The 22,612-nt window shown below is 53.7% G+C and overlaps 1 protein-coding gene across 1 annotated transcript in view; it reads left to right on the top strand.

Moving 5' to 3' along the window:
- Window positions 1-596: 596 nt before the first annotated feature.
- ZNF282 (zinc finger protein 282) overlaps window positions 597-22,612 on the top strand; it is a 23,010-nt gene continuing 994 nt past the window's right edge. Inside the window, exons 1-8 of the mRNA XM_035020324.1 lie at window positions 597-874; window positions 3,129-3,548; window positions 10,304-10,430; window positions 10,952-11,071; window positions 12,769-12,888; window positions 14,813-14,926; window positions 16,313-16,426; window positions 22,457-22,605. Coding sequence (XP_034876215.1) covers window positions 710-874; window positions 3,129-3,548; window positions 10,304-10,430; window positions 10,952-11,071; window positions 12,769-12,888; window positions 14,813-14,926; window positions 16,313-16,426; window positions 22,457-22,605 — 1,329 coding nt within the window. The 5' untranslated portion in view covers window positions 597-709. The remainder of the gene's footprint in view (window positions 875-3,128; window positions 3,549-10,303; window positions 10,431-10,951; window positions 11,072-12,768; window positions 12,889-14,812; window positions 14,927-16,312; window positions 16,427-22,456; window positions 22,606-22,612) is intronic.

A 22,612-nucleotide genomic window follows, 5' to 3' on the forward strand; every position in this document is an offset into this window, starting at 1 on the left:
GCATCAGCCTACCCGAGCCTTCCCCTGGTTCCTCCTCTGATTTGGCTTAATGTTTCAAAGTGCTGTTGACCTACATTTAAAGGTTTTGGAAGAGGCTGCTGCTGAAATGCGGTGCGCCTTACCTGGGAGGAGGAGTACGGCCCTCTTCTGACACATTAGCCCAGATCCCTTCTGTAGCATCCAGACCAATGCGAAGGCCTGGAATTGGTCCCGGTGTATTTGGACTGGGGAGGGAGAGTGGGAGGTCAGGCCTGCAAAAGCGTGAGGGAAGGGCAAAGGCCAGAAGATAGAGTCCGCAGACACAATTAGTCTTGCAAATTTTTCAAAAGGGTCAGGCACCATTTTCCTTTGGGATAGCCCAATACATATTTGCAGAATTAACAGAAATCGGGACCTGGCATTGTCTGGGACTTTGGGGCAGGCCATCCCACACGGAGGGCTCTGACGAGCACATCCTCCCAGGGCCACTTTGGGGGCGGCGGTGGGAGTGGCCTGGGCCCCGAAGTGGCCCCCGCCGGTCCCCGCAGGCGGGCAGGAGCTCGGAGACCATTGGCTGGCGAGCTGGCTGCGCAGGGGCGGGGAGCGCCGCCGAAGGGGACTGTTTGCTCCTACGGGCTGTAGATGGAGCTGTCCGGCCCCGGCGAGGGGGAAGGCGCCTGGAAAACGTTCTTCTCCCTGGCCGGCCCGAGCGGGGAACAGCACTCCCAGGATGCAGTTTGTGTCAACACGGCCGCAGCCTCAGCAGCTGGGCATCCAGGGCCTGGGGCTGGACAGCGGGAGCTGGAGCTGGGCCCAGGCTCTGCCCCCGGAGGAGGTCTGCCACCAGGAGCCGGCGCTGCGCGGGGAAATGGCCGAGGGAATGCCGCCCATGCAGGTGGGTGCACCCTCGCCCAGCGCCATGGCCGCGCCGCCTGGCCGTGGGGGCGGGGCTGCGGGGCTGGGGGTGCGGGCGCGGGGCTGCGGGCGCCGGGGGGGGCAGGGGGGGGGCGCACGTCGGCGCCGGAGGGCCCTGGGTGGGCGGGCGCCGAATGGGGGGCCCGGGGGGGGCCGGGGCGCGGGCGGACTCGCGCGGCAGGCGGGGCGCAGCGGCCCCCAGCAGGCCCGGCCCCGAGTCCCGCGCCCGGCCCCGGCGCCCGAGCAGGCCCGGCCCGCGCGCGCCGCCGAGCAGCAGGCCCCGAGGCCGCGTGCTGCCCGGGCCCGGTGCCCGCGCCCAGAGGAGGCCCCGGGGGGAAGGCGGCGGGGACCTAGCGGAGCCGTGACCGCGGCACGCACCCCGGCCCGGGCTCCCCTTCGCGCACTTGTGCCCGGGCCCCGGCTGTGTGCGCAACGGAGTGCCCCATCGGGTTCACACCCTAGCCACCTGGACAAAAAGATTTGTATTAATGTTGTATTGCCATCTCTCACCAAGTATAACGTGTCATTCACTTCTCCTTTGCACCGGCTGTGACGGAGGAAGGGGGCCATTGAGAGGTGACTTTGCCGTTGGCAAACTTGGCTGCACGCTGGAGTCACCTGAGCAGCTTTTAAGACTCCTGACGCCCAAACTTCGTCCCCAGCCAGTGAAATCGGTGTCTCTGGGTGGAGAGTAGACCCCGTCAGTTCTTGAAGCTTCGTAAGGATCTCAGTGTGCGCCCGAGTTTTGAGAGTCAGTGCTCTGGAGTTGTGTACCGTGTACAACGTGAGGCGGTGGTGCTGATCGAGAGCGGAGTCGTGTTCCCCGGGCGAGTGTGGGAACTGACCCGGGGCTGGCCCCGCAGAAGCCCCCTCTGCTCCTAGCCTGCTTCTCCACCGGCTCTGACCAGTTAGCCAGGAGTTGCTGTGTCGGATCATTTTTCAGCCTTACCTCTCCAACCTTCCAAAAGTCATTTGGGCCTGGTGACGCTCTGAACTTCCACTGACAGCCCTTGTCTTCTTCTCTGGGCCGTCAGGAGCGAGGCCTGCATGAGCTCAGATGGATGGCTTTGATGGAAGCATGGTCTCTTTACTTAGCAGGGTCTGGCACCCAGGGCCCTGCTCCCATTATCCCACGACTCGGAGCGAGTCCCTGGAAGCTGTGGGGGTGTTCCTCTGTGGCCATCACAGCTGCTCTGAGTTAGGGCAGTTGGCATGTGTGGCCCTGGCCTGCCCACGTCACCTCTCAGCAGCAGGCCTCCGCTTTGCCCAGCCCGAGGACCTCGTCAGCAGCAACAGGGAGGAAAGAAAATGACACCTGCCATCCCACATGGCAAGGAGAGTTGGTTATCAGCCCTGCTGTTGGCCAGGAAGCCCTGGGTACGGGTATACGGTATGGGGCCAGTTCCCAGGTCACCAGTGAACTGGGAACACCCCCTCTTGGCCATAGGGCTCAGCTCCCAAAGCGGACCCATGGGGCCTCACCTTCCAGGGACAGGAAGTGGACTAGAAAGTCTTCTCCTCTCAGGCGTGTCCCCTCTTCAGTGAATGACGTTTTTTGGCAAACCTATTTTCATTTTAGAAAATATGAATCAGGAGTTGGATATGGAAAAAAGGCTGCTCATCTGCTCACTCAGGCTCTCTGGGGTCTCCCTTGGTCACAGCTGCCGGGTATGGGGGCAGCACTTACCTGAACCGTGCTCTTGTTACCTGTAGCACCTAGCTCTGCTCCGGTGGGCAGTGACACCAGGAGCCGTGGAATGACCAGCCACATCTCTGTGCCTCAGTTCCATCATCTTTAAAGCAGAGATAATCATTCTTGCCCTAACCTGCTTGGAGATTGCAGGGGAGATTAGGGTCAGGTGACTTAGGCCAGAATTCTTACTTTGAATCAGAAGGCACTAGGTGACTTTCGAGAGAGTTCATCATCAGGTCTAGCCCCCGAGGAGACAGCTGCGCTGTGAAAGCGGCAGGTGACATTTTGGGCGGGGGTCTGCAGCCTTGGCTTACGAAGGGTCACGTGGGTAAACGAGTGACCGATCTTGATGGGAAGGTTGGCCGGGAGGCTCCTCGAGGTAGTGCTGGGGCCAGGAATGAACACCATAGCCTGGGGCCGGGGGCACGGTGGAGGGGCGAGAGTCTGCGGCATCTGGTTAGTTGTTCTCTGTTCCCAGGCCCCCCTCCCCACCTCACATAGGCTCTCAGCCCCCGCTGTCACTTTCTCCCCCTGCACACAGGCTCAAGAGTGGGACATGGATGCCCGGCGACCGATGCCTTTCCAGTTCCCGCCCTTCCCAGACAGGGCACCTGTCTTCCCTGACCGCATGATGAGAGAGCCCCAGCTGCCCACGGCAGAGATCTCACTCTGGACCGTGGTGGCCGCCATCCAGGCCGTGGAAAGGAAGGTGGAGGCTCAGGCCAGCCAGCTGCTAAATCTGGAGGGGCGGACGGGGACGGCCGAGAAGAAGCTGGCCGACTGCGAGAAGACGGCCGTGGAGTTCAGCAACCACATGGAGAGCAAGTGGGCTGTGCTGGGGACCCTGCTGCAGGAGTACGGGCTGCTGCAGAGGCGGCTGGAGAACATGGAGAACCTGCTGAGGAACCGAAATTTCTGGGTCCTGAGACTGCCCCCGGGCAGCAAGGGGGAGGTCCCCAAGGTACGTGGTGGTCCTCAGGGACAGGGATGGAAGTGAGGACCAGCACATGTCAACGAAACTCTCAATTTCATTTGGCCGGTCCTTCCCACAAAATTCTCTGGCTCCCTCTTGTATGATTTCAGTGTCTCTCTCTCTCTCTCTCTTTGTTTTTTGAGAGAGAGAGAGAGAGTGCGCACACGGGGGGCGGGGGGAGCAGGGAGGGAGGGGCAGAGGAAGAGGGAGAGAATCTTAAGCAGACTCCCTGAGCGTGGAGCTGGACGTGGGGCTTGATCTCATGACCCCAAGATCATGACCTGAGCCAAAATCAAGAGTTGGACGCTCACCTGACTGAGCCCCCCAGGTGCCCCTTATTTCAGTGTCTCTTAAAGCCTGCCTCCACTTAAACAACTGAATGTTGTTTGACATGAATGTTCTACCTCCACGAGGCTGCCCTCCACCCGTTCCCCACAGAATCTGCCTGCTTCTGTCTGTCAGGCTTTCCTGTCACCTTTCCCAATACCCCCGAGGTATCTGGGTGTCTGCAGACTCCTGCCGCTCGTCATGCTTGGGTTTTCCACTTGGCACCTACAGAGGACCATTTGCCATTGGTTATCTTTGTACATGCTCATTGGAACGCGGCTGAGGCAAACCACGCTGACTGGACTTGCTAGGAAGTTGTGACCATCCCCTCTGCTGGCTTTCTTGCAGCTCAGAATTCATGTTCCATTTCGCCCTTCCATTCCCTCGCCTCCTGCACCCACCCTGCCCCCCCTACCCCCGGATCATCAACATTGTACTGTCAGTCGATGACCCAGCCTTCTGGTCTACCGAGAACATGGAGTCACTACAAGAGGCATACATTCAGCCACGACCCTCACCCACCCGATGCTGCCTCAAGCCTGTTGCCTTCCCTGTTCCCACGGCCTCGCCGGCCCACCCTTCCCCCCTTGGCTGACTCCCCCCACCCACCCGCCTTCCCCCCATTCCCCTCTGTGTCATCAACTCTTCCCCCTACTGGTCGTTCTAGACGTCCTAGAACATCACGCGTCTCTGTGATGAAAACCTCCCTCGGCTCTACCTCTCCCTGCAGTTGGTGCCTCATTTCTCCGCTCTTCGTTAAGCAGAATTCCTTAAACGTGTATTTGCTGTCTCCAGTTCCTTCTCTCCCTGTCCTTTTTAACCTTTTTATTATAGAAAACTCAAACATCCACACAAGTACATAGAATAGTGTGAGGAACCATCACGGACCCATCATCCAGCTTCCGCAGCTGTTGGCTCTCGGCCAGTCTTGTTTGCTCTAAAGCCCGCCCCCCCACATCCCCTCCTGTTTTATTTTTAAGCCAGTCTCAGGCATCAGTCTACTTTCTTTCTTTTTTTTTTTTTTTAAGATTTTATTTATTTGGGCGCCTGGGTGGCTCAGTTGGTTAAGCGACTGCCTTCGGCTCAGGTCATGATCCTGGAGTCTCGGGATCGAGTCCCGCATCGGGCTCCTTGCTCAGAGAGGAGTCTGCTTCTCCCTCTGACCCTCCTCCCCTCATGCTCTCTCTCTCTCTCTCATTCTCTCTCTCTCAAATAAATAAATAAAATCTTTAAAAAAAAAAAAAAAAGAAACTAGGCCTCACATCCTCTTGAGTTTCTTACTCTCTGGATTCTGCTGCTGCATCCTCCACGGTCTCATTGAGCATGTTCCTCTATTCTCAGTATTCCAGTAAGGTTGTGATTGGATCATTCTGGAGTCTCTGCCAATCAGGCTTCTGCTCCTACCTCTCCATCCTGTTGGTCTTGCCAACGCCCTCATGATGTCCACACTCAGTTCTGCCTTCATCTTCTCTGCCCTGAAGGTGGCGTTGCATGCAGGTGGCCACCCCCTCCTTGAGACACCTTTTCACGGGGCTTCCAGGTGACCTCTCCTGATTCTGTTCCTATTTCCTAGTGGCTCCTACTCAGTCTCCTTCACAGGCTTCACCTTCTTTTCCTGGCCTTTTATGTTTGGAGTGGTCCAGGGCTGGGTAATGACCTTTGGCTCATTATCTACACTCCCTCCCTCATGATTTCGCTCAGTCTCGGGGTTTTAAATGCAGCCTGTGTGCTGTCAGCTTCCAAATGCAGTCTCCCCCGCCCACTCTCTCCCTGTCTCTTGCCCAGACTTCCTTCTTCAATGCCAGATTCACATGCTTACCTGCTAATGCAGCGGGACTCGGTAAATACCTAGATTTAACACGACCAAACTGAACTCCCATATTCCGCCTGAAACCTGTTCTACCCCATTCTCGTCTCCGTGAAGACAACTCTACCCTTCCAGTGGCTCAAGCCAAAAACTTTGGGGTCATGTTTGCTTCTTCTCTTTCTCAGCCCTCCTTCCGATATATTAGTAAATGCCATCTGAGTTTTCTTCAAAATACTGTCCCCAGGCTGACCACTCCTTTCCACCTCCACTGCTCCCACCATCATCTGGTGAGAGACTCCGTCACCTCGCCTCTGATAGTTGCCATGGCCTCCTGCCTGCTCTCCTTGTCCCCGTCCTTGTCCCTCACCCTCTACAATCTGTTCTCAGCAGAGTAGCCAGAGTGATTCTTTAAAAATATAAATCAGTTACCTCTGCTTAAAACCCCCAACTGGCTTCCTACCTCATGCAGCATAAAAGCCCCTGTTCCGTCAGGGGCCCTCTCTCCGGCCCCACCTTTCTGACCTCATCTCCCCTCCACCCCTCTTGTCCACTCCTTTCCAGCCACACAGTCTCACCTCAGGGACCTCCCTCCACGGGAAAGCTCCCTCCCTGGGAACCTGCCTGGCTCCCTCCCCATCGCTTCCATCAGGGGTCTGCCCTTCCATGGCCCCCCAACACCAAAGAACCACGTCCCCCCAGTCCCAGCACTCTCTTTTCCCCGTCCCTGCTCCCATGTTCTCCAAAGCACTGTGCCATCGGGCACCTTAAATATTTATTTCTTTTTGTGTCTTCTTGGATGGTCTTCCCTGACCAGAATGTAATTTCTGCTTGGTTCACCGCTGTGTCTCCTTGTCTATAACTGCACCGGCTTCGGTCAGTATCCAGAAGGTGTTTGCTGAGTGACTCTGTCCAGCTGGAGAGCTCACGCTTTCATGTGAGGGACTGGGTCTTCTAGGTCTCCATATCTTTTGGAAAGAAGTAAAGTATAAGTAAATAATTTTGTAAGTAAATACCCAGCTGGTCACTCTGAATTTCAGGGTTCTCACCTGTAAGACGAAGATGACAGCACATTTAGGACACGGGTTGTGAGGATTCACTGATTTTGTAGATGGACAACACTGTGTACCCTGTCGTCTTAGTTTTCTTTCTTTTTTTTTTTTAAGATTTTATTTATTTGACAGAGACACAGCGAGAGAGGGAACACAAGCAGGGTGGAGAGGCAGAGGGAGAGGGAGAAGCAGGCTTCCCGCTGAGCAGGGAGCCCGATGTGAGGCTCAATCCCAGGACCCCGGGATCATGACCTGAGCCGAAGGCAGACGCTTAACGACTGAGCCACCCAGGTGCCCCTGTCGTCTTAGTTTTCTATTGCCATGTAGCAAATTACTCCCCAAACTTAGCAGCCTAAAAAAAGTAATTATTTGCCATCTTGCAGTTTCTGTGGGTTAGGAATTCAGGAGCAGCTTGGCTGAGTGATTCTGGCTCAGAGTCTCATGAAGTTGTAATCAAGCTATTGACTGAGTTGGTGGCGATCTGAAGGCCTGGCTGAGGCCTGAGGATCTGCCTCCAGGATGGCCCACTCACTTGGCTGTTGGCAAAGCCTCAGTTCCTCACTGTGTGGACCTCCCAACATGGCCGCTTGAATATCCTCACAACATGGCAGCTGGCTCCCCCCAGAGTGGGTGAGCCAAGAGAGAGACCGGGATGGAGCTGTCCTGTCTTTTATGACCTAGTCTCAGAAATTGTACACATCACTCCTTAATGTGTTTGTTAGAAGCAAGTCACTAAATCCTGCCCACGCCAAAGGGGAGGAACATCAGGCTCTACTTTTTGAAGGGACTGCCAAAGAATTTGTGGACATATTTTAAAACCCACCCCCATGAAGCACCATGAGAGAGTTAATTAATGTTGCTCTTAATAGTTATAATTCATTGTGTACTGTTGGCCATGCTAAGTGCATTCTCTTTGTCAGATTCAAGGAAGGCTGTTGTCTCTCAGATCCTTTGTGCCTCCTGGATTCTAGTGTGCCTGTTAATTGGCTGACAGATAATTCACAGGCAGTCTTTTCTGTCCAGCTAGACTGTAGGCTCCCTGCCGTCTCTGGCCGGTCTCAGACTTCTGCTGTATCCTGGCACAGGGAAGTTTTTATGTAGTGATGGCTCTTTCCAACTGTGGGAATATGATTCCAGAATTGTGACTCTTCATAAAAATGGTGAGGTGAGGCAGAGGAGTTGGCATGTTGGAAAAGATGATGAACTTGGTGTTGGATACATTTAGTTTGAGGTACTTAAGAAGCGATTAAACAGAGCCACTCAGAGGGCTGTTGAAATCTGAACTCTATAGGGAACAAGGAAAACTGAAGAGTATCATCCGCACAGAGGTAACCACTGAAGTTGTGCAAAGAATGAACTTGCTGAGGAAAAAGTGAAGGGACAGGGAAAGGTAAGGGCAGAGCCTTGGGGTTGGGGGAGGAAGAGAAGGTAGTAAGCTGAGTGGGCAGGAGGAAGCAGAGTCGTGGAAAACAAGCAGGAGATTCCAGAAAGGCGATCTGCCCTTGCAAAGAGGTCTGAAAGGGTAAGGGTTAACAGGAGGCTACCGACAGCCTTCCAGGGTGTGGTTTCAGAGCATGGGGAGTTCATAGACAAGATTTTAAGGCGTTAAAGGATGCATGAATTGTGAAGAAGGAAGCACAAAGCGTGTCTCTTGGGGTGTTTTAAGTGAAGAGGGAGAGTAGAGTCGCTTGAGACGACAGAGTTGAGTGGCGGTTCATCTTAAGTTGGATGACCCGCAAGGGAAAGCCACTGGAGAGGGAGAGCCTGAGATGTCAAAGAGAAAAGTTTGTTTGAGTCGAGTTTCACAGGCAGGGGCTGGAGGAGAAATGAAGGGCACATTAGCGGGGGGTTGGCTTGGTGAGAAGGGCAAGGAAGCTTGCCAGCAGCTACCTGGGATCAGGATCCAGGATGGATCGGGAAGACGGGGGAGCGGCTGGGGAGGGTTGGGGAGAGGGGAGAGTTTGGAAGAAGCCTCCCAGAGAGCACAGGAGAGGTCCACAAGATCCACCAGAGGCTTCCTGGGACGAGTGGTATGAACGTATGGTGGATGTCGCCTGCAGAATTGTGTGACTTTTGTCTAGGGGCAGGAAATGAAAATGAAGAAAGTGGTCTGTATCGGTTTTCGCGGCTTGGGGATATGCCCCAGTCTGGTGGAAGGTCCAGGAAATTAAAAGTTCTGTTCTGTCTCTAAAGATGGGTGGTGGGTGAGCTCTCAGTCAGTGGGTGACATACAAGTACGCACACAACACCTGCACAGGATACCCGTAGGGTTATGAGCACCTGATGTGACAGCAGACATTTCTTTCTTTTTTTTTTTTTTAAAAGATTTTATTTATTTCTTTGACAGAGAGAGAGAGCGAGAGAGGGAACACAAGCAGGGGGAGCAGGAGAGGGAGAAGCAGGCTTCCCGCTGAGCAGGGAGCCCGATGTGGGGCTCAATCCCAGGACCCTGGGATCATGACCTGAGTCGAGGGCAGACGCTTAACGACTGAGCCACCCAGGCACCCCGAGAGCAGACATTTCTAATTTGTGTAAAGGCGCTGCCCACTCACCGAGCTGGACACCAGTGGGCCTGGAGCCCAGAGGGCTGGTCCTTTCCTAATGGGTGCCACATAGGCTGGCTTGGCCCTGTGTGCAGGTGCAAAGACCAGTGGACTCAAATTAGGGCCAGGGAGAAGGGAGGGGTTGGATTTCTGAGTGCGAGTGGATGTGAGAGTGGGTGTGAGAGTGGGGGGTGGGTGGGGGCAGGGCTGGGTGTCCGAGAAGGGAAGTTCAGATGTTGAAGTCATGGAGTGAAACCATTCTGAACGATGTGGGCCAAGGCAAGGCCACGCTGCTGAGCATCCAAGATGAGTCCAGAGGACCCTTGTCAAACCGAAGTAACAGTTTTATAGAACAGACGAGACCGCCTAAAATAACAGGGGCCCGGCATCTGGGATGGATGACTCAGGCTGCGGTGGAACTTTCTAGTATTGGCAACAGCCAGCCGCTCAACGTATTCAACAAATATTTACTGGCTCCAGACTCTCTGCTTCTAGATGCTTGGGATATAGCGGTGAACGAAACAGATCAAGATCCTGGAGCTCTAGCACATGCCCTTAGATTTACATGTTTTAATGACAAAAATGTAACTGTGTACCTTACTGAGATAACCTGACTGGAAAGACAGGTTTTGTAACAGGGTTTTACTGTCCTCGGCTCACTGATCCCCTCTCGGAGAACCTTCCACACCTCTGTCACCCTGAGTGCCGAAAGCAGCACATTGACTTTGGCTTTACCTTCAGGGACCCAGTTTCCCTAAACGTGGAATTACAGAGGATATGGTTAAATGCGTTTAAAAAAAAAAAAAAGGTAGTGTTGACCATCCTTGTTTGGGGAGCACGAGAAGATCAGGAATAGAGTGGGCTGACTCCACTCCTGTGGACTGGGCTGGGATTTGGGGGACGGGGAGCCATGGCGAGCAGAAGCAGGCTCGAGGGTGGAAGGGGCCCCGTGGCCAACGGAGGGGAGGCTGTGGGGAGAAGCAAGCAGGTGTCAGACTAAAACTCTTCTTGGCCAAGGTTCCCGTGACGTTTGTCGACATCGCTGTTTACTTCTCTGAGGATGAGTGGAAGAACTTGGACGAATGGCAGAAGGAGCTTTACAACAACCTTGTTAAGGAGAACTATAAAACCCTGATGTCCCTGGGTAAGAGCCCCTTCCCTCCTCCAGGGCAAGCAGTCTGTGCAGAGGGCAGTAAAACGCTTATCAGCCTGGGCAAAGTGTTTGTGTTCATCCCTAATGGAAATGCAAGTAACTATCTGCTCATAACGCTATAAAGAAAGAATGAGTATAACAAGATGACAGTTAGAAACCCAGTAACAGGGCCTGTCACTATAGCATTGAGCACTGCACTGCTTTTGTTCTGGAACACGGCCAAACTGCATCATTGGCATGTGACTACACGCTGCCTCCCCATGGATGAGCCGCAGTCTGTCTGCTGTTGGCTTTCGGAGTCCTGCTATTTCTACGCTGGAAATTGGGCGTCTGTTGGCTTGTTTTCAGGGTTCCTTCTACGAGATGAGCTAACATAGGTATCGGCGACCACCGAGAGGGGCTCTCTGCTGGGGAGGGGGTCTTGGGTGGGGGAGACTTCTGCGGCTGCCCTTGATCGGGATCTGTTGGTCAACTTCATTGTGTGTGCTTCCTTCCCCTCCAACTCATTCCAGACACGGAGGGTGCAGTGCCCAAGCCAGATGCTCCATCCCAGGTGGAGCCCAGGGAAGAGCCTTGCGTGTGGGAGCAGCGTGACCCAGAAGAGAGAGAAATCTTAATGGATCCAGACACAGGTGATGGCCGCTGAAAAGAGCCCCAGGGGCAGGAGAGGAGCCGAGGAGATGTAGTTCCTGACAGCGCTGTCCCTGGTCAGCTCTCGCTGGAATGGAAGGTTCCAGGGCTATAGTCCTGGCTGTGCCCCGGAGGCCTTTCGTCAGGCCCTCAGCTCTCCTGAGTGGTGCTGCCCCTGGTGCAGCCGAGCCTGAACTGTGTTCTCTGCCTTATCATACAAACTCTGCCCTTCTTCAGGAAGTTCCTTTTTTTTTTTTAAAGATTTTATTTATTTATTTGAGAGAGAGAGCATGAGAGGGAGGAGGGTCAGAGGGAGAAGCAGACTCCCTGCCAAGCAGGGAGCCCGATGCGGGACTCGATCCTGTGACTCCAGGATCATGACCTGAGCCGAAGGCAGTCGCTTAACCAACTGAGCCACCCAGGCGCCCAAGATTTTTTATTTTTTATTTATTTGACAGACAGAGACACAGCGAGAGAAGGAACACAAGCGGGGGGAGGGTGAGAGGGAGAAGCAGGCTTCCCGCGGAGCAGGGAGCCCGATGCGGGGCTCGAACCCAGGACCCTGGGACCATGACCTGAGCCGAAGGCAGACGCTTAACGACTGAGCCACCCAGGCGCCCCACCTCAGGAAGTTCCTTTAGAAGGTCACTCAGAGGCAGCCCCTTCCGTTCCAGTCTGTTCTCTTCATTGGAATATAATTCATATGCCATAAATAAAGTCACCCTTTTAAAGTGTATAATTCAGGGGTTCACAAAGTTGTGCAACCATCACCATGATCTAATTCCAGAACCTCTTCATCACGGGAAACCCCGGACCCGTGAGCAGTCAGTCCCACCTCCCCCCAGCCCCCAGCCCCTGGCCACCACTGATCGGCTCTGTCTCTGTGCATTGGCGTGTTGCAGACAGTTCATCTGGCGGCCCACTCCCCATCTTCAAGCACTGCAGGGGCTGAGGTCAGCAGCTGGGGAAGCCCTTCATGCTTACGGCCCTGGACCTCAGCAGTGTCACCTAGTTGTCATCCATCACTGTGCGTGCGCTGGCATGGTGACCGCTGTGCCCGTGTTGTGGGTGGAACGAGCAGGCCGAGAACCAGAGAGGTCGGATGGCTCACCTGCTGGGCTGGGGGCACAGTGGAAACCAGGATCCAAGTCTTCCGGTTCCTCCTCTGATCTCCCCCCAGCCACCTGAGCCGCCTGCTCTCAGGGCTAGTACGTCGCACCACAGAACATCAGGACACACCCTGTTTGTCACATCTTGGGGTCTACAGAGAGGATGTATCATTGTCCTGTATGTGTGAGGACACTGCATTATCCATCCAGGTTGGGGCCAGGCAGAAGGCTGGTAATGGTGTGTGGGTGTGGGTGTGTGTGGCCACCTCCCTCTGACTGGGGTGAAAAATGAACATGAACATCTTGTACACAGAGGTCAAACTTCTGGCCTTGCCCTGATTAGCACCAAACCCAGGCTGGGCCATTTTTGGAACTCTCTCCGGGCCTCATTACACCGCATCCCGTGGCTTGGCCTACCCCTTTGTCCGGAATGCTGATTATTTCTCTGCTCACAGAACCTTCTACTTCCCGCAGTTGCCCACAGGAGCCCGAGGCTCCTGTGCTTCTATGTGCTGTATTCCTGACCCCGAGAACATCTGGGTGATGATTGTTCAGAAAAAACCCCAAATGACATCCTTCTCTCTCCCCAGGAGCAGAGCCCCTGGTGTCTGCACAGGATTCATCATCGCAGGTGAAACGGGAGGAAGCCCTATGTGTCCGGGGTCAGCGGGGCCTGGAGGAAAGAGCCATCCCCACGGAGTCCATTACTGGTGAGTGAGCCCAGTAGCTGCCCGAAGCCAGGGAGGGAGCGGAAAGGGCCAGCATGGTCTGCAGGCCCCCAGCATCATCCGTCGTGGGTGGCAGACCAGAGGCCAGAGCTGGAAATGTAAGAGTTGGGTCCGGAATGGGCAGAGAGACAGGATTTCCCATAGGGCACAAACATAGCACATCTGGGCTTAGCTCGTCCTGTTACCTCTCTTTTTATATCAGTTTTTAACTCTTCCTTCCTCCCCTTGAAGAGGAGCATCAGGGCAGAAGTACTAAGTGTAAGAAACTTTATGATGAAGCGCTGTGGTCTGGGAATATATCAGTCCATAGGACCTGCTCCTGATTGGGAAGAGCTTTCATTGTTTTCAACAAGTATTTATGGGTTGTTGCCTCTGTGCCCGTGGGGTAGTCGTGGGGGCGGGGTGGGTTTCCTCTTAGGTGATGTTCCAGCTGGACTCTGTGTGAGAAGCTTCTGAGAGCATATGTGTATTAGGGTGCTCCAGAGAACCCACAGGGTGTGTGTGGGTATGTATCTGCGTGTGGAGACAGACAGGCAGACTGATTTTAAGGAACTGCCTTCAGTGATTGTGGAGGCTGGCATGTCCAGAATCTGCAGGCTGGAGACCCAGCACAGTCTTCTGGCCGGATTCCCTCTTCCTTGGGGGTGGTTTGTCTTTTTCTGTGGAAGCCTTCACCTGTTGGTATGAGGCCCACCCACATTATGGAAGGCAGGGGTTGCTGATTGAAATATTAATCTTCTCAAAAAATAAAATCCGTTTACAGAACCCTCTAGAATAATGTCTGGGGGCGTCTGGGTGGCTCAGTCAGTTAAGCATCTGCCTTCAGCTCAGGTCATGATCCCAGGGTCCTGGGATCAAGCCACACATCCCTGCTCAGCGGGAAGTCGACCTCTCCCTCTCCCTCTGCCTGCTGCTTTCCCTGCTTGTGCTCTCTCGCTCTCTGACAAATAAATAAATAAAATCTTTAAAAAAAAAGTTAGAATAATGTCTGGCCAACTATGTGTGTACTGTGGCCTGGCTGTCACAGAATTACCCATCACAAGATCTAGTAACATACGTATCCACAGGTTAGAGCTCCACAAGCCTTAGCCCCTCTTAGTCAGAGCCTCACACTCCCAGGTTAAGTAATAGCGGCATCTGAGTGGGGGAAAGGCCGGTCCCTTTCCATCAAGCATGCTCCTGGATGGCGGCACAGTATTAATATCTTCAAAGAAATCTGTAAGAGATAAGAAGGCAATAAAGTTAAATGAGTTTTAGCAGACCGCAGAGGAAAAACGTAGCATACACCTTAGAAAAATCCCACTAAGGGGCGCCTGGGTGGCGCAGTCAGTTAAGCGTCCAACTCTTGGTTTTGGCTCAGGTCATGATCTGGGGGTCGTGAGATTGAGCCCTGCGTGGGGCTCTCTGCTCAGCACGGAGTCTGCTTGAGATTCTCTCCCTCTCCCTCCCCCCTCCCCCTGCTCATGTGCTCACTGTCTGTCTGTCTCTCTCTAAAATAAATACATAAATCTAAAAAGAAAAAGAAAGAAAAATCCCAATAAAATGGTGGATCTAAACGGCTTCATGGAAGGCATCCTGTTCTGGAAAATCCCCTTAAGAATACCTCTGTCCATGGTGGTGGTCTGTACTCAAGCTGAGTCTCAGTCTAAGGACTGAAGTTCCCAAAGCACAGCAAGACTCTCTCGAAGTCACTGTGAATGGCGCTCCCCTATAGTATACCCTTATTTGCAGCAAAAGCTCCATTAATTGGGGCCAAGCCGACTTAAACCTTTAATTAATTAGCATACGTTAATTATGCCTGAATTTTAAGGAAAAGAAATAATTGCAGGAAATGAGAGATTTACTCAGCGCACAAACTTGCAGGCATTTCATGTCCCCTGATGCCTCCGTTGTTCTTTTCCCACAGACTCCCCGGCCTCTGCCCAGGACCTCTTGTCCCGGATTAAACAGGAGGAGCACCCATGCGTATGGGATCAGCAGGATCTGGCAGAGAGAGATATTCCAACGGACCCCAATTCAGGTGAGCAAGATACCAGGATGAATATCAAGGACAAGGAGACTCTTACTGAACTTTGTATGCGGGGAAATCAATGTGATCACTTTTGGTTAAAGGCCAATGAAAGGCTCAGAGAATAAAATACAGCATGTTCTTCAGTTAGGAACTTCGTACGGATTTTGGAATATAACCATTTGTAAAGTACAGAGGACTTTTCTTTTTTTTTTTTAATTTTATTTATTTATTTGACAGAGAGAGAAATAGAGCAGGAACACAAGCAGGGGGGGTGGGGGAGGGAGAAGCAGTCTTCCCGCTGAGCAGGGAGCCCAACTTGGGGCTCGATCCCAGGACCCTGGGATCATGACCTGAGCCGAAGGCAGACGCTTAACGACTGAGCCACCCAGGCACCCCAAGAGAGGACTTTTCTAAATGAATCATTAAATTGATAATTTATTGTGTCAACGTAACTGATACTAAAATTATTTCTGCAACAACAGTTTTTGAACAATAAACATAACCAGAAAGGCTTTTAAAAGTTGGGTATATTTCTGTGACAGAAAGAAAGAAATTTACCTTTTATGCAAGTTTTCCTGGGTGAACACTAGTTAAATGTCTTCCAAGAAACTTCTGGGTAAGGTCCAGGCATATAGAACAGTAAAGAAGCTCCACCCGTCTGGGGCCTGCACACATATGTGTGTGTGTGTGTGCATGTGTGTGTGGGGGGGTGTGTGTCCATGTGGGTATCTGTGTGGGTGTGTACGCACGCACGCATGTGCTTGCACAGCTGGGGAAGTCCAGTGTCCTCTCGTTTGGTTATGACCCATAGTCTCATCCTCCCCCACATACCAGGAAGAGAAGATCAGACATAAAATCTAGCATTCCTTGTTGTTTCAACCCTACAACTTCACAGTGGAGAAACTGAAGGGGTCCAGGCCAGGAGGGGAAGCCAGCCCTTCCTGATAGAGAGTCAGCAGTCTACACTCCAGCTCTCTCGAGACCTTTGTTCACCGCTCCTCTGGCTGCTGGTTCTGAAGTCCTACCACTCAGCCCTTGGTCCCACGGGCCGTCAGACAGCAGGCTGCCCTCTGGCCTGTTCTGGACCCAGAGTTTGCTCTGGGGCTCCGTGGACAGAGCTGGGAGATGCAGGTTCCGATCTTGGTTCTGCGTCTGCACAGACACTGGGTCGGGCCGCCTCCTCCCTGGCCGACTCCCGATGTGTAGTGAGCACGAGCGAGATACCACGTCTGAGGGCAGGGAGGGTGAGGACGGCCAGTATGAAACGCAAGACCACTGCCACCACGTGCCCTGCGAGCACCAGCAGGGACCTTTGCACGTGATGGTTCTCTAACCTCTGATGGGAGGCTCAGTGGACGTGAACAGCATCTCCGACTGCCTTCTTTCCATCAACAGAGTCTCTGATCTCGGCGCACGACATTCTGTCATGGATCAAGCAGGAGGAACAGCCGTACCCATGGGGCCCTCGCGACTCAATGGAAGGAGAGCTCGGACTAGATTCTGGCCCCAGTGAGTAACGCGCCCCCTGGGGCCCCTGGTCTTTCATCTGCGGGGATGGTTGCTTGCCTCCGCCTCCCCCACCCCCCATAGGTGATGTTCTGTCATGCCAGCCTTTCGCCCATCTGTATCAGAGCACTGTCCCCTTTCCTTTTGGAGGATGGCCGGTGTGTTTTTGTCCTAGGGCTGATTTAACCAAGTACCACAAACTGGGTGGCTTAAAACAACAGAAATGTGTTGTCTCTTCCGGTTCTGGAGACCAGAAGTCCAAAGTCGAGGGGTCGGCAGGGGCATGCCCTCTCTGAAAGCCGTAGGGGAACCCTTTCTTGCCTATCCCTAGCTTCTGGTGTTTGTAGCAAGGGTTAGCGTTCCCTTGGCTTATAGGTGCGACGCTCCGTCTCTGCCTTTGTCCCCCGTGGTGTTCTGCCTGCGTGTCTGTGTCTTCACCTGGCCGTCTTCAGGGCCTACCCTACTCCAGTCTGACCCCATCTTAACTAATTACTTCTGTTAAGATCCCATTTCCAAATATGGTCACTTTCTGCAGTCCTGGGGGTTTGGATTTCAACACATCTTTCCAGGGGAGGTAGTTCAGCCCCTAAGAGCAGGGAAAGGAGGGTGGGCTGGGAGGGAGCTGACCCACTGGCACCTGAGCAGGAGGTAATGGTGGTGGGTGGCTCACGTACCAGAAAACACTGGCCGGAGTCCCAAGCCAGCCCTGAGCGGGCACCCCACAGTAGCTGGTGAAGATACTGAAGCTCAGATAAGGAGAAGGGTTTTGTTTTGTTTTGTTTTGTTTTGTTTTGTTTACCCACAACAGGTATGGGACCAAACGTCTCACCTGACTTGGGTCTCCTGGGTCTTTTTTTGAAGTTCCACTTATTGGCCACAGACCTTAGGCATATGTTTGTGGATTATTTAACACTTAGCGTCTGGCTGGCATTCCTTGCCAGACCCGCTACCATCTCCTTGTTCTCAAGACGGCTGACTTAGCGTCTGCTGGTCAGTGTGCTGAAGGAGCAGCTAAACAATATATTCCTTGTGCATACTCCTGACACCCTCCGGGAGCTTAAAGTCCAGGGCAGAGCTGAGGACATAGATTATTTCTGATCTGGAAAGCCATTTAAAAGTCAGGTAAGTGGATCCCAGTGTCTGAGACAAATTTAGTCCAGTCTGGAAGGGCAGGCCGGGGCCGGAGGAGTGGGCAAGGAGCAGTATGCCCTTGTTTCAAATAGAACTTAAAGTGGTTCCTCTTCTGACCTGCTGCTGGGGTGGGGATGGGACAGGGGAAGCCAGGCCACTGTCTGTGAGGACGGGAAGAAGTGCCAGCAGTTTCCACTTCTTTCTTGACAGTGCTCAGGCCACTATTTCTGGCCTTGAAGGCATACGTACTAGTTCATCCAACCTCATGCCAGGAATTCTGCCCAAACCTTTGTCCCTCGATGCTACCATCTGATTTTTCCAAGTTGGCTAGGAGTACGTGGGCCTGGACAAGCCTTTTCCTGGAGACCTGTGCGGTTGTGGGGACGGATTTAGGGAAGTCCATGCAGAGGTTGCAAGGCTTTGCAAGTGACCAGATCATTTTACCTCCTCAATTTGGATACACCGAGTCATAGAATGATTTGCTTCATGTTTTATCTCTGGGAGGCCTTTGAACCGTAGCACTGGGGAGGCAGTGCCCAGAGTTTGGGCGACAGAAGCATCTGGAAATGCTCCTCCTACGGGCCCAGTCACCAGAGCCTCTTGACTTTCTCCCAAAGTGGGCCTGCCTTCCACTTGCTAATGTTGAAATTAGTATCTCACCTGTGGTTTCTTTGAAGTTTAAAGACATGGAATCATGTCTTCTGGAGAGGAGCTGGAAGGAGAGAGGGTAGTGGGAGTAGAGAGTAAAACACAGAACCTGTAAAACACAGGTACCCGTCCCTGCCAAACTCCTTTCCCCAGCCCGGGGGTATGCAAGAAAGACCTGGTGTCCTAGCTGACTTCAGCCTAACTGGACGTTATATTTTAGTAAAAGGGATTCCTCAATTGTATATTAAAGAATGTGTATTTTTTTAAGATTTTATTTATTTATTAGAGAGAGAGAGAGCAGGGGGGAGGGGCAGAGGGAGAGGGAGAAGCAATCTCCCCACTGAGCAGGGAGCCTGACTGGGACTCGATCCCAGGACCCCGAGATCATGACCTGATCCAAAATCAAGAGTCAGACGCTGAACCAACTGAGCCACCCAGGTGCCCCCTGGTTTACATTTTAAAAAGATAAGTTCAGGAACGGACTGCAGTGCGGGGGGAACCATGAGCCAGAAGCAGGGAAGCCATTTAGGAAGCTAAAGTGGTTGGTACAGAGCAGGTAAGAGATGACCATCCGTCAGAGTTGGGATGGGGTCAGTGCTCAGGGAGAGAAGTGGACGGGATTCAGGACAGACTCTGGACGTGTCGCTAAGGGACTATGTGTGGTGGGCGAGCGGTCAAGAGTGACACCCAGGGTTGGGCCCTGAAGAACCAGGAGAGCAGGGGCGCCCTTTACGGAAATGGTGAGTCCTGGGAAAGAGCCAGTTTACTGTGTAAACCCAGTGCTCTATGTTGGGCCTGTTCGATCTGAGATGGCATCAGGTAGGCAGATGAACGTAGCGGGGTCTGAAGTTCAAGGGAGAGCTTGGGGCTACATGAATTTGGGGATTGTAGCTTGCAACGACTTCTCACTGCAACTACCTGGAATTAGACCAAACTTCATAGGTGAAGGGCCCTGCTCCACAAGACTGCTCTTATTCGCACACCAGCTGCAAGTTCGAGGGTCCCCAGCCCACTCACTCCTGACTGGCTGGCTACAAATCCAGGGGTTCCCATTAACCCCTGAGGTTCAGCAGTTGACTAGAACAGCTCACAGGGCTCAGGAAAGCTACTATACTTAGAATTAGTTTTACTAGAGCAAAAGGATTCAAAGCAGAACTAAGCCAAAAGGAGAGATCCATAGGACCAATTCTAGAAGGGTCCTAAACACAAAGCTGGTGTCTGCTCCCTGTGGGATCAGGAGTGTCACTGTCCCAGCACAGTGATGTATGACAATACACAGAGCACTGCCCTTTAGAGAAGCTCACCCAAGCTTCTATGTCCAGAGTTTGTGCTGGAGTTTCCTTACGTACTTGTGATTGATTGAACTACGTACTGGCCGTGAGGTGAACTCATTCTCTAGCCCGTCCCCTCTCCAGAGGTTGGGCTCAAAGCCCCAACCCTCTAATCCTGTCTGTGGATGGTCTTTCTGGCATACCCAGCCCCCATCCTGAGTCCTCCCATTAGCTTAAACTGTTTAGTTAGCTTAAACTGTTGAGGCACTTACCGTGAATTACCCCGTCAGCATAAAACATCAGAGCCTACCACGAATAACAAAGACATTACTATCACCCTGGAAATTCCAAGGATTTAGAGGCTACCTCCTAGGAACCAAGGACAAAGGCCTGCTAAATTATTACACAGAGGCTGTTTTAAGGCTGGGGACTCTCTGAGATCTAGGGAGAATGTAGACAAAGAGGCCCAGGTGTGAGCCTGGAGGAAATCCAGAGGAGCAAGGGCATCACCCACGCTAAGAGGAGAGACTCTCTCAAGAGAGGAAGGGGTCAACTAGCTCAAACACAAGGAGGGGTTGAATATGCCGGATTGGGAAGAGACAGGTGGATTGATTTGGCAGGTTGGAGGTTGTTGGTGACCTTGACAGAAGTTGTTTCGGTGGTGTGCTAGGACACATGCCTGACTGTCAGAGTTAGAAAGCAAACAGTAAAAGCAAGGGTAGAGCACTCGTCAGGAATATTGGTATGAAAAGGAACAGAGATGAGGTCAGAGATGAGGTGAGACTGTAGCTGGAGCCTGGGAGCACATGGGGTCCAGGGAGAGTGTTCTTTTAAGTTGGGGGATAACTGGACCTCTGTCCAGTAAGCTGCTCTCCATTAGCTTTAGAACCCTGATTCAAACTGCCTTGAGGAACAAAGACCTGTTTTCTCCTATAGAACTAAGAGGCAGTTCAGTTTCAGCCTCAGTTGATGCAAGGATGGGGCTACATCATCCGGGACCCAGGTTCTTTCCAGCTCTCGGCTCCGCTTCCTTGGTATGACTGGAGCAAGATGGCGGCAGCTGTTCTAAGCAATCACCTCCAGACCAGAGGGAAAGGAAGGGCCATCCTTCCTGCACTCTAAGGAGTGTGAAAACTCCCAGAAGCCTCCTCCTCAATGTCATCAGCCAGAACGAGGTCCTGTGCTTCTGTCTGAATCAGTTCCCGGCCAGTGAGGTCTAGAGTAAAAGTGCTCACTTTAGAGGCTGGAGGAGAAGGTATGACGACATTCTCGCAAAGGATGGAAAAGGAGGGCACACTGAGAAGTGTAGTAGGGTGCCTCGCGGGGCGGGGGGGGTGCTTCTGAGATTTGTGCAATTTTCTCTAGCTGTCTTCAGCTGCTTGAGCACGGTTGGGGGTCCCCAGGCAAGCAGGGCAGAGGAGAGGAGAGGAACAGAGGCATAAAGGGCGTTTCATGGCAAGTGACCCCAGTGCTGACCACGGGAGCCACGCTGGGTCAGGAAGGGAGATCAAAGGTTGAGAAAAGTGGACTGACATGCACACGGAGTCTGAAGAGTTATCTGGGTAGGATTAGGACCGTTTCAGGCTGGGTTTCCTGGGAAACAGCCCCTGAGATGGAGGCTCCTATGCATGTGGTTTCCTTGGAGTCCTTTTGAGAATAACACCTATGAAGGAGTGAGAATAGCAGATTGTGTGGAGGGACAAACAAGGCCCACAGTCGGTTCCCCAGGATGGAAGACCTGGCACCCGGGATCGAGGCCAGGAGAGTTACTTCAGCCTCGGCTGCTGGCCGCTGTCCTGTGCAGGGGGCTCTCTGCCTGCTCAGTTTTGATGGGGATGGAGAGGGCAGGCTGGGCCCTGCGTACTTAGGGGTGTCGTGTAAGGACAGGCCTCAGTCAGACACTGATGAGCATGGAGGGGAAAGGGGTGGGAGCATGGTAGATGTGGCCTGAGAAATGGCCTCCAGGGAGCAGACGGGACCTGGGCGGAGGATGCCTACAGGAGGTGGGAACAAAGATTCTTCCACCAGCTGCCCCTCAGTGGAGGAAGGGCTCCTCCAGGGAGAGAGGACAGTGAACGGGCACTGAGGTGGGGGGGGGGGGTGAAGGAGTAAGAAGACCCCTAACTACAGTGGGCACACCAAGGAGTTCTTCAAGCAGAAGTCTGGACGGCTGGGCCTGGCACGCTGCTCTGCTGCTCAGAGCCTGGACTGGGTGCCCCGCTGACCCCGAGGTAGTGGAGGACCCGAGGGTCGGAGGAAAAGGCCGCAGTGTGTGGGCCACAACAGCGCTTTCTGGGGAGGCTGACAGGGCAGCTGCCCCCCACACCGGGTGGAGAGCGCCCCAGTCCCTTGTGGTCAAGGTGCAGATGGGGTCAGACTCCAGGGTGGGCCCGGGACCATGCTGCTGTTCAAGTCTGAAGGCCACCTGCTTAGAGGAAACCTGACTGAAAATGGCAGCATGGTTTTGGTCTGTGGGCCTCCTGTGTGGCTTTCACCTTGGATACGTTCTGGTCCATTCTTTCCCCCCCAGTGGAGAGATTCTCCTTGGATAAATTAGCACTGAACATCAGAATGCAATTAAGTCTTAGTATTTCCTGCCAGTTCCCTTCCAACTGGACTTCCAAATAGCTCCATCCCCACCCCCATCCCCGCCTCCCTGCCCCGCTTTCTGGAGGTGTTCCCTCTCCTAACTGCGTGCTGCCTGCTCCACGCACTTCCGGTGCTTCTCCCCACCCCCCACCCCCCCAGGTGGCTTGGGGCAGGTCAGAGGGTCAAGGAGCCCCAGAGCCACAGGGAACGTGGCCTCTGGCCTTGCTCAATCCCCCCACTTTTCAGAGAAACTGAGGCCCAGATTGCCTGCGACTCGCACGAAGCCGCAGGGGAAATGGGTTAAGGACCTGGGCCCCTCCCCGGGGCGGCGGGGGTGCGGGGCCCGGACCGAGCGCGCTCAGCATGTCACGTCTCCGCGTGTCCTCCTCCGCAGGTGACAGCCTGCTGCTGGTGAAGAGCGCGCCCCCCGGGCCGCCGCCGCCGCCGCCGCCGGCCCCGCCCAGCCTGCCGGTGCTCCCGGCGGCGGGCGAGCACGCGAACGCGGCGGGCGCCGGGCCCCCCGACGAAGGCTTCCCCGCGCTGGCCCGGG

This window comes from Mirounga leonina, unplaced genomic scaffold (assembly GCF_011800145.1).
Source record: "Mirounga leonina isolate KUSES-001 unplaced genomic scaffold, KU_Mleo_1.0 Mir_174, whole genome shotgun sequence".
Classification (NCBI taxonomy): Eukaryota; Metazoa; Chordata; class Mammalia; order Carnivora; family Phocidae; genus Mirounga; species Mirounga leonina.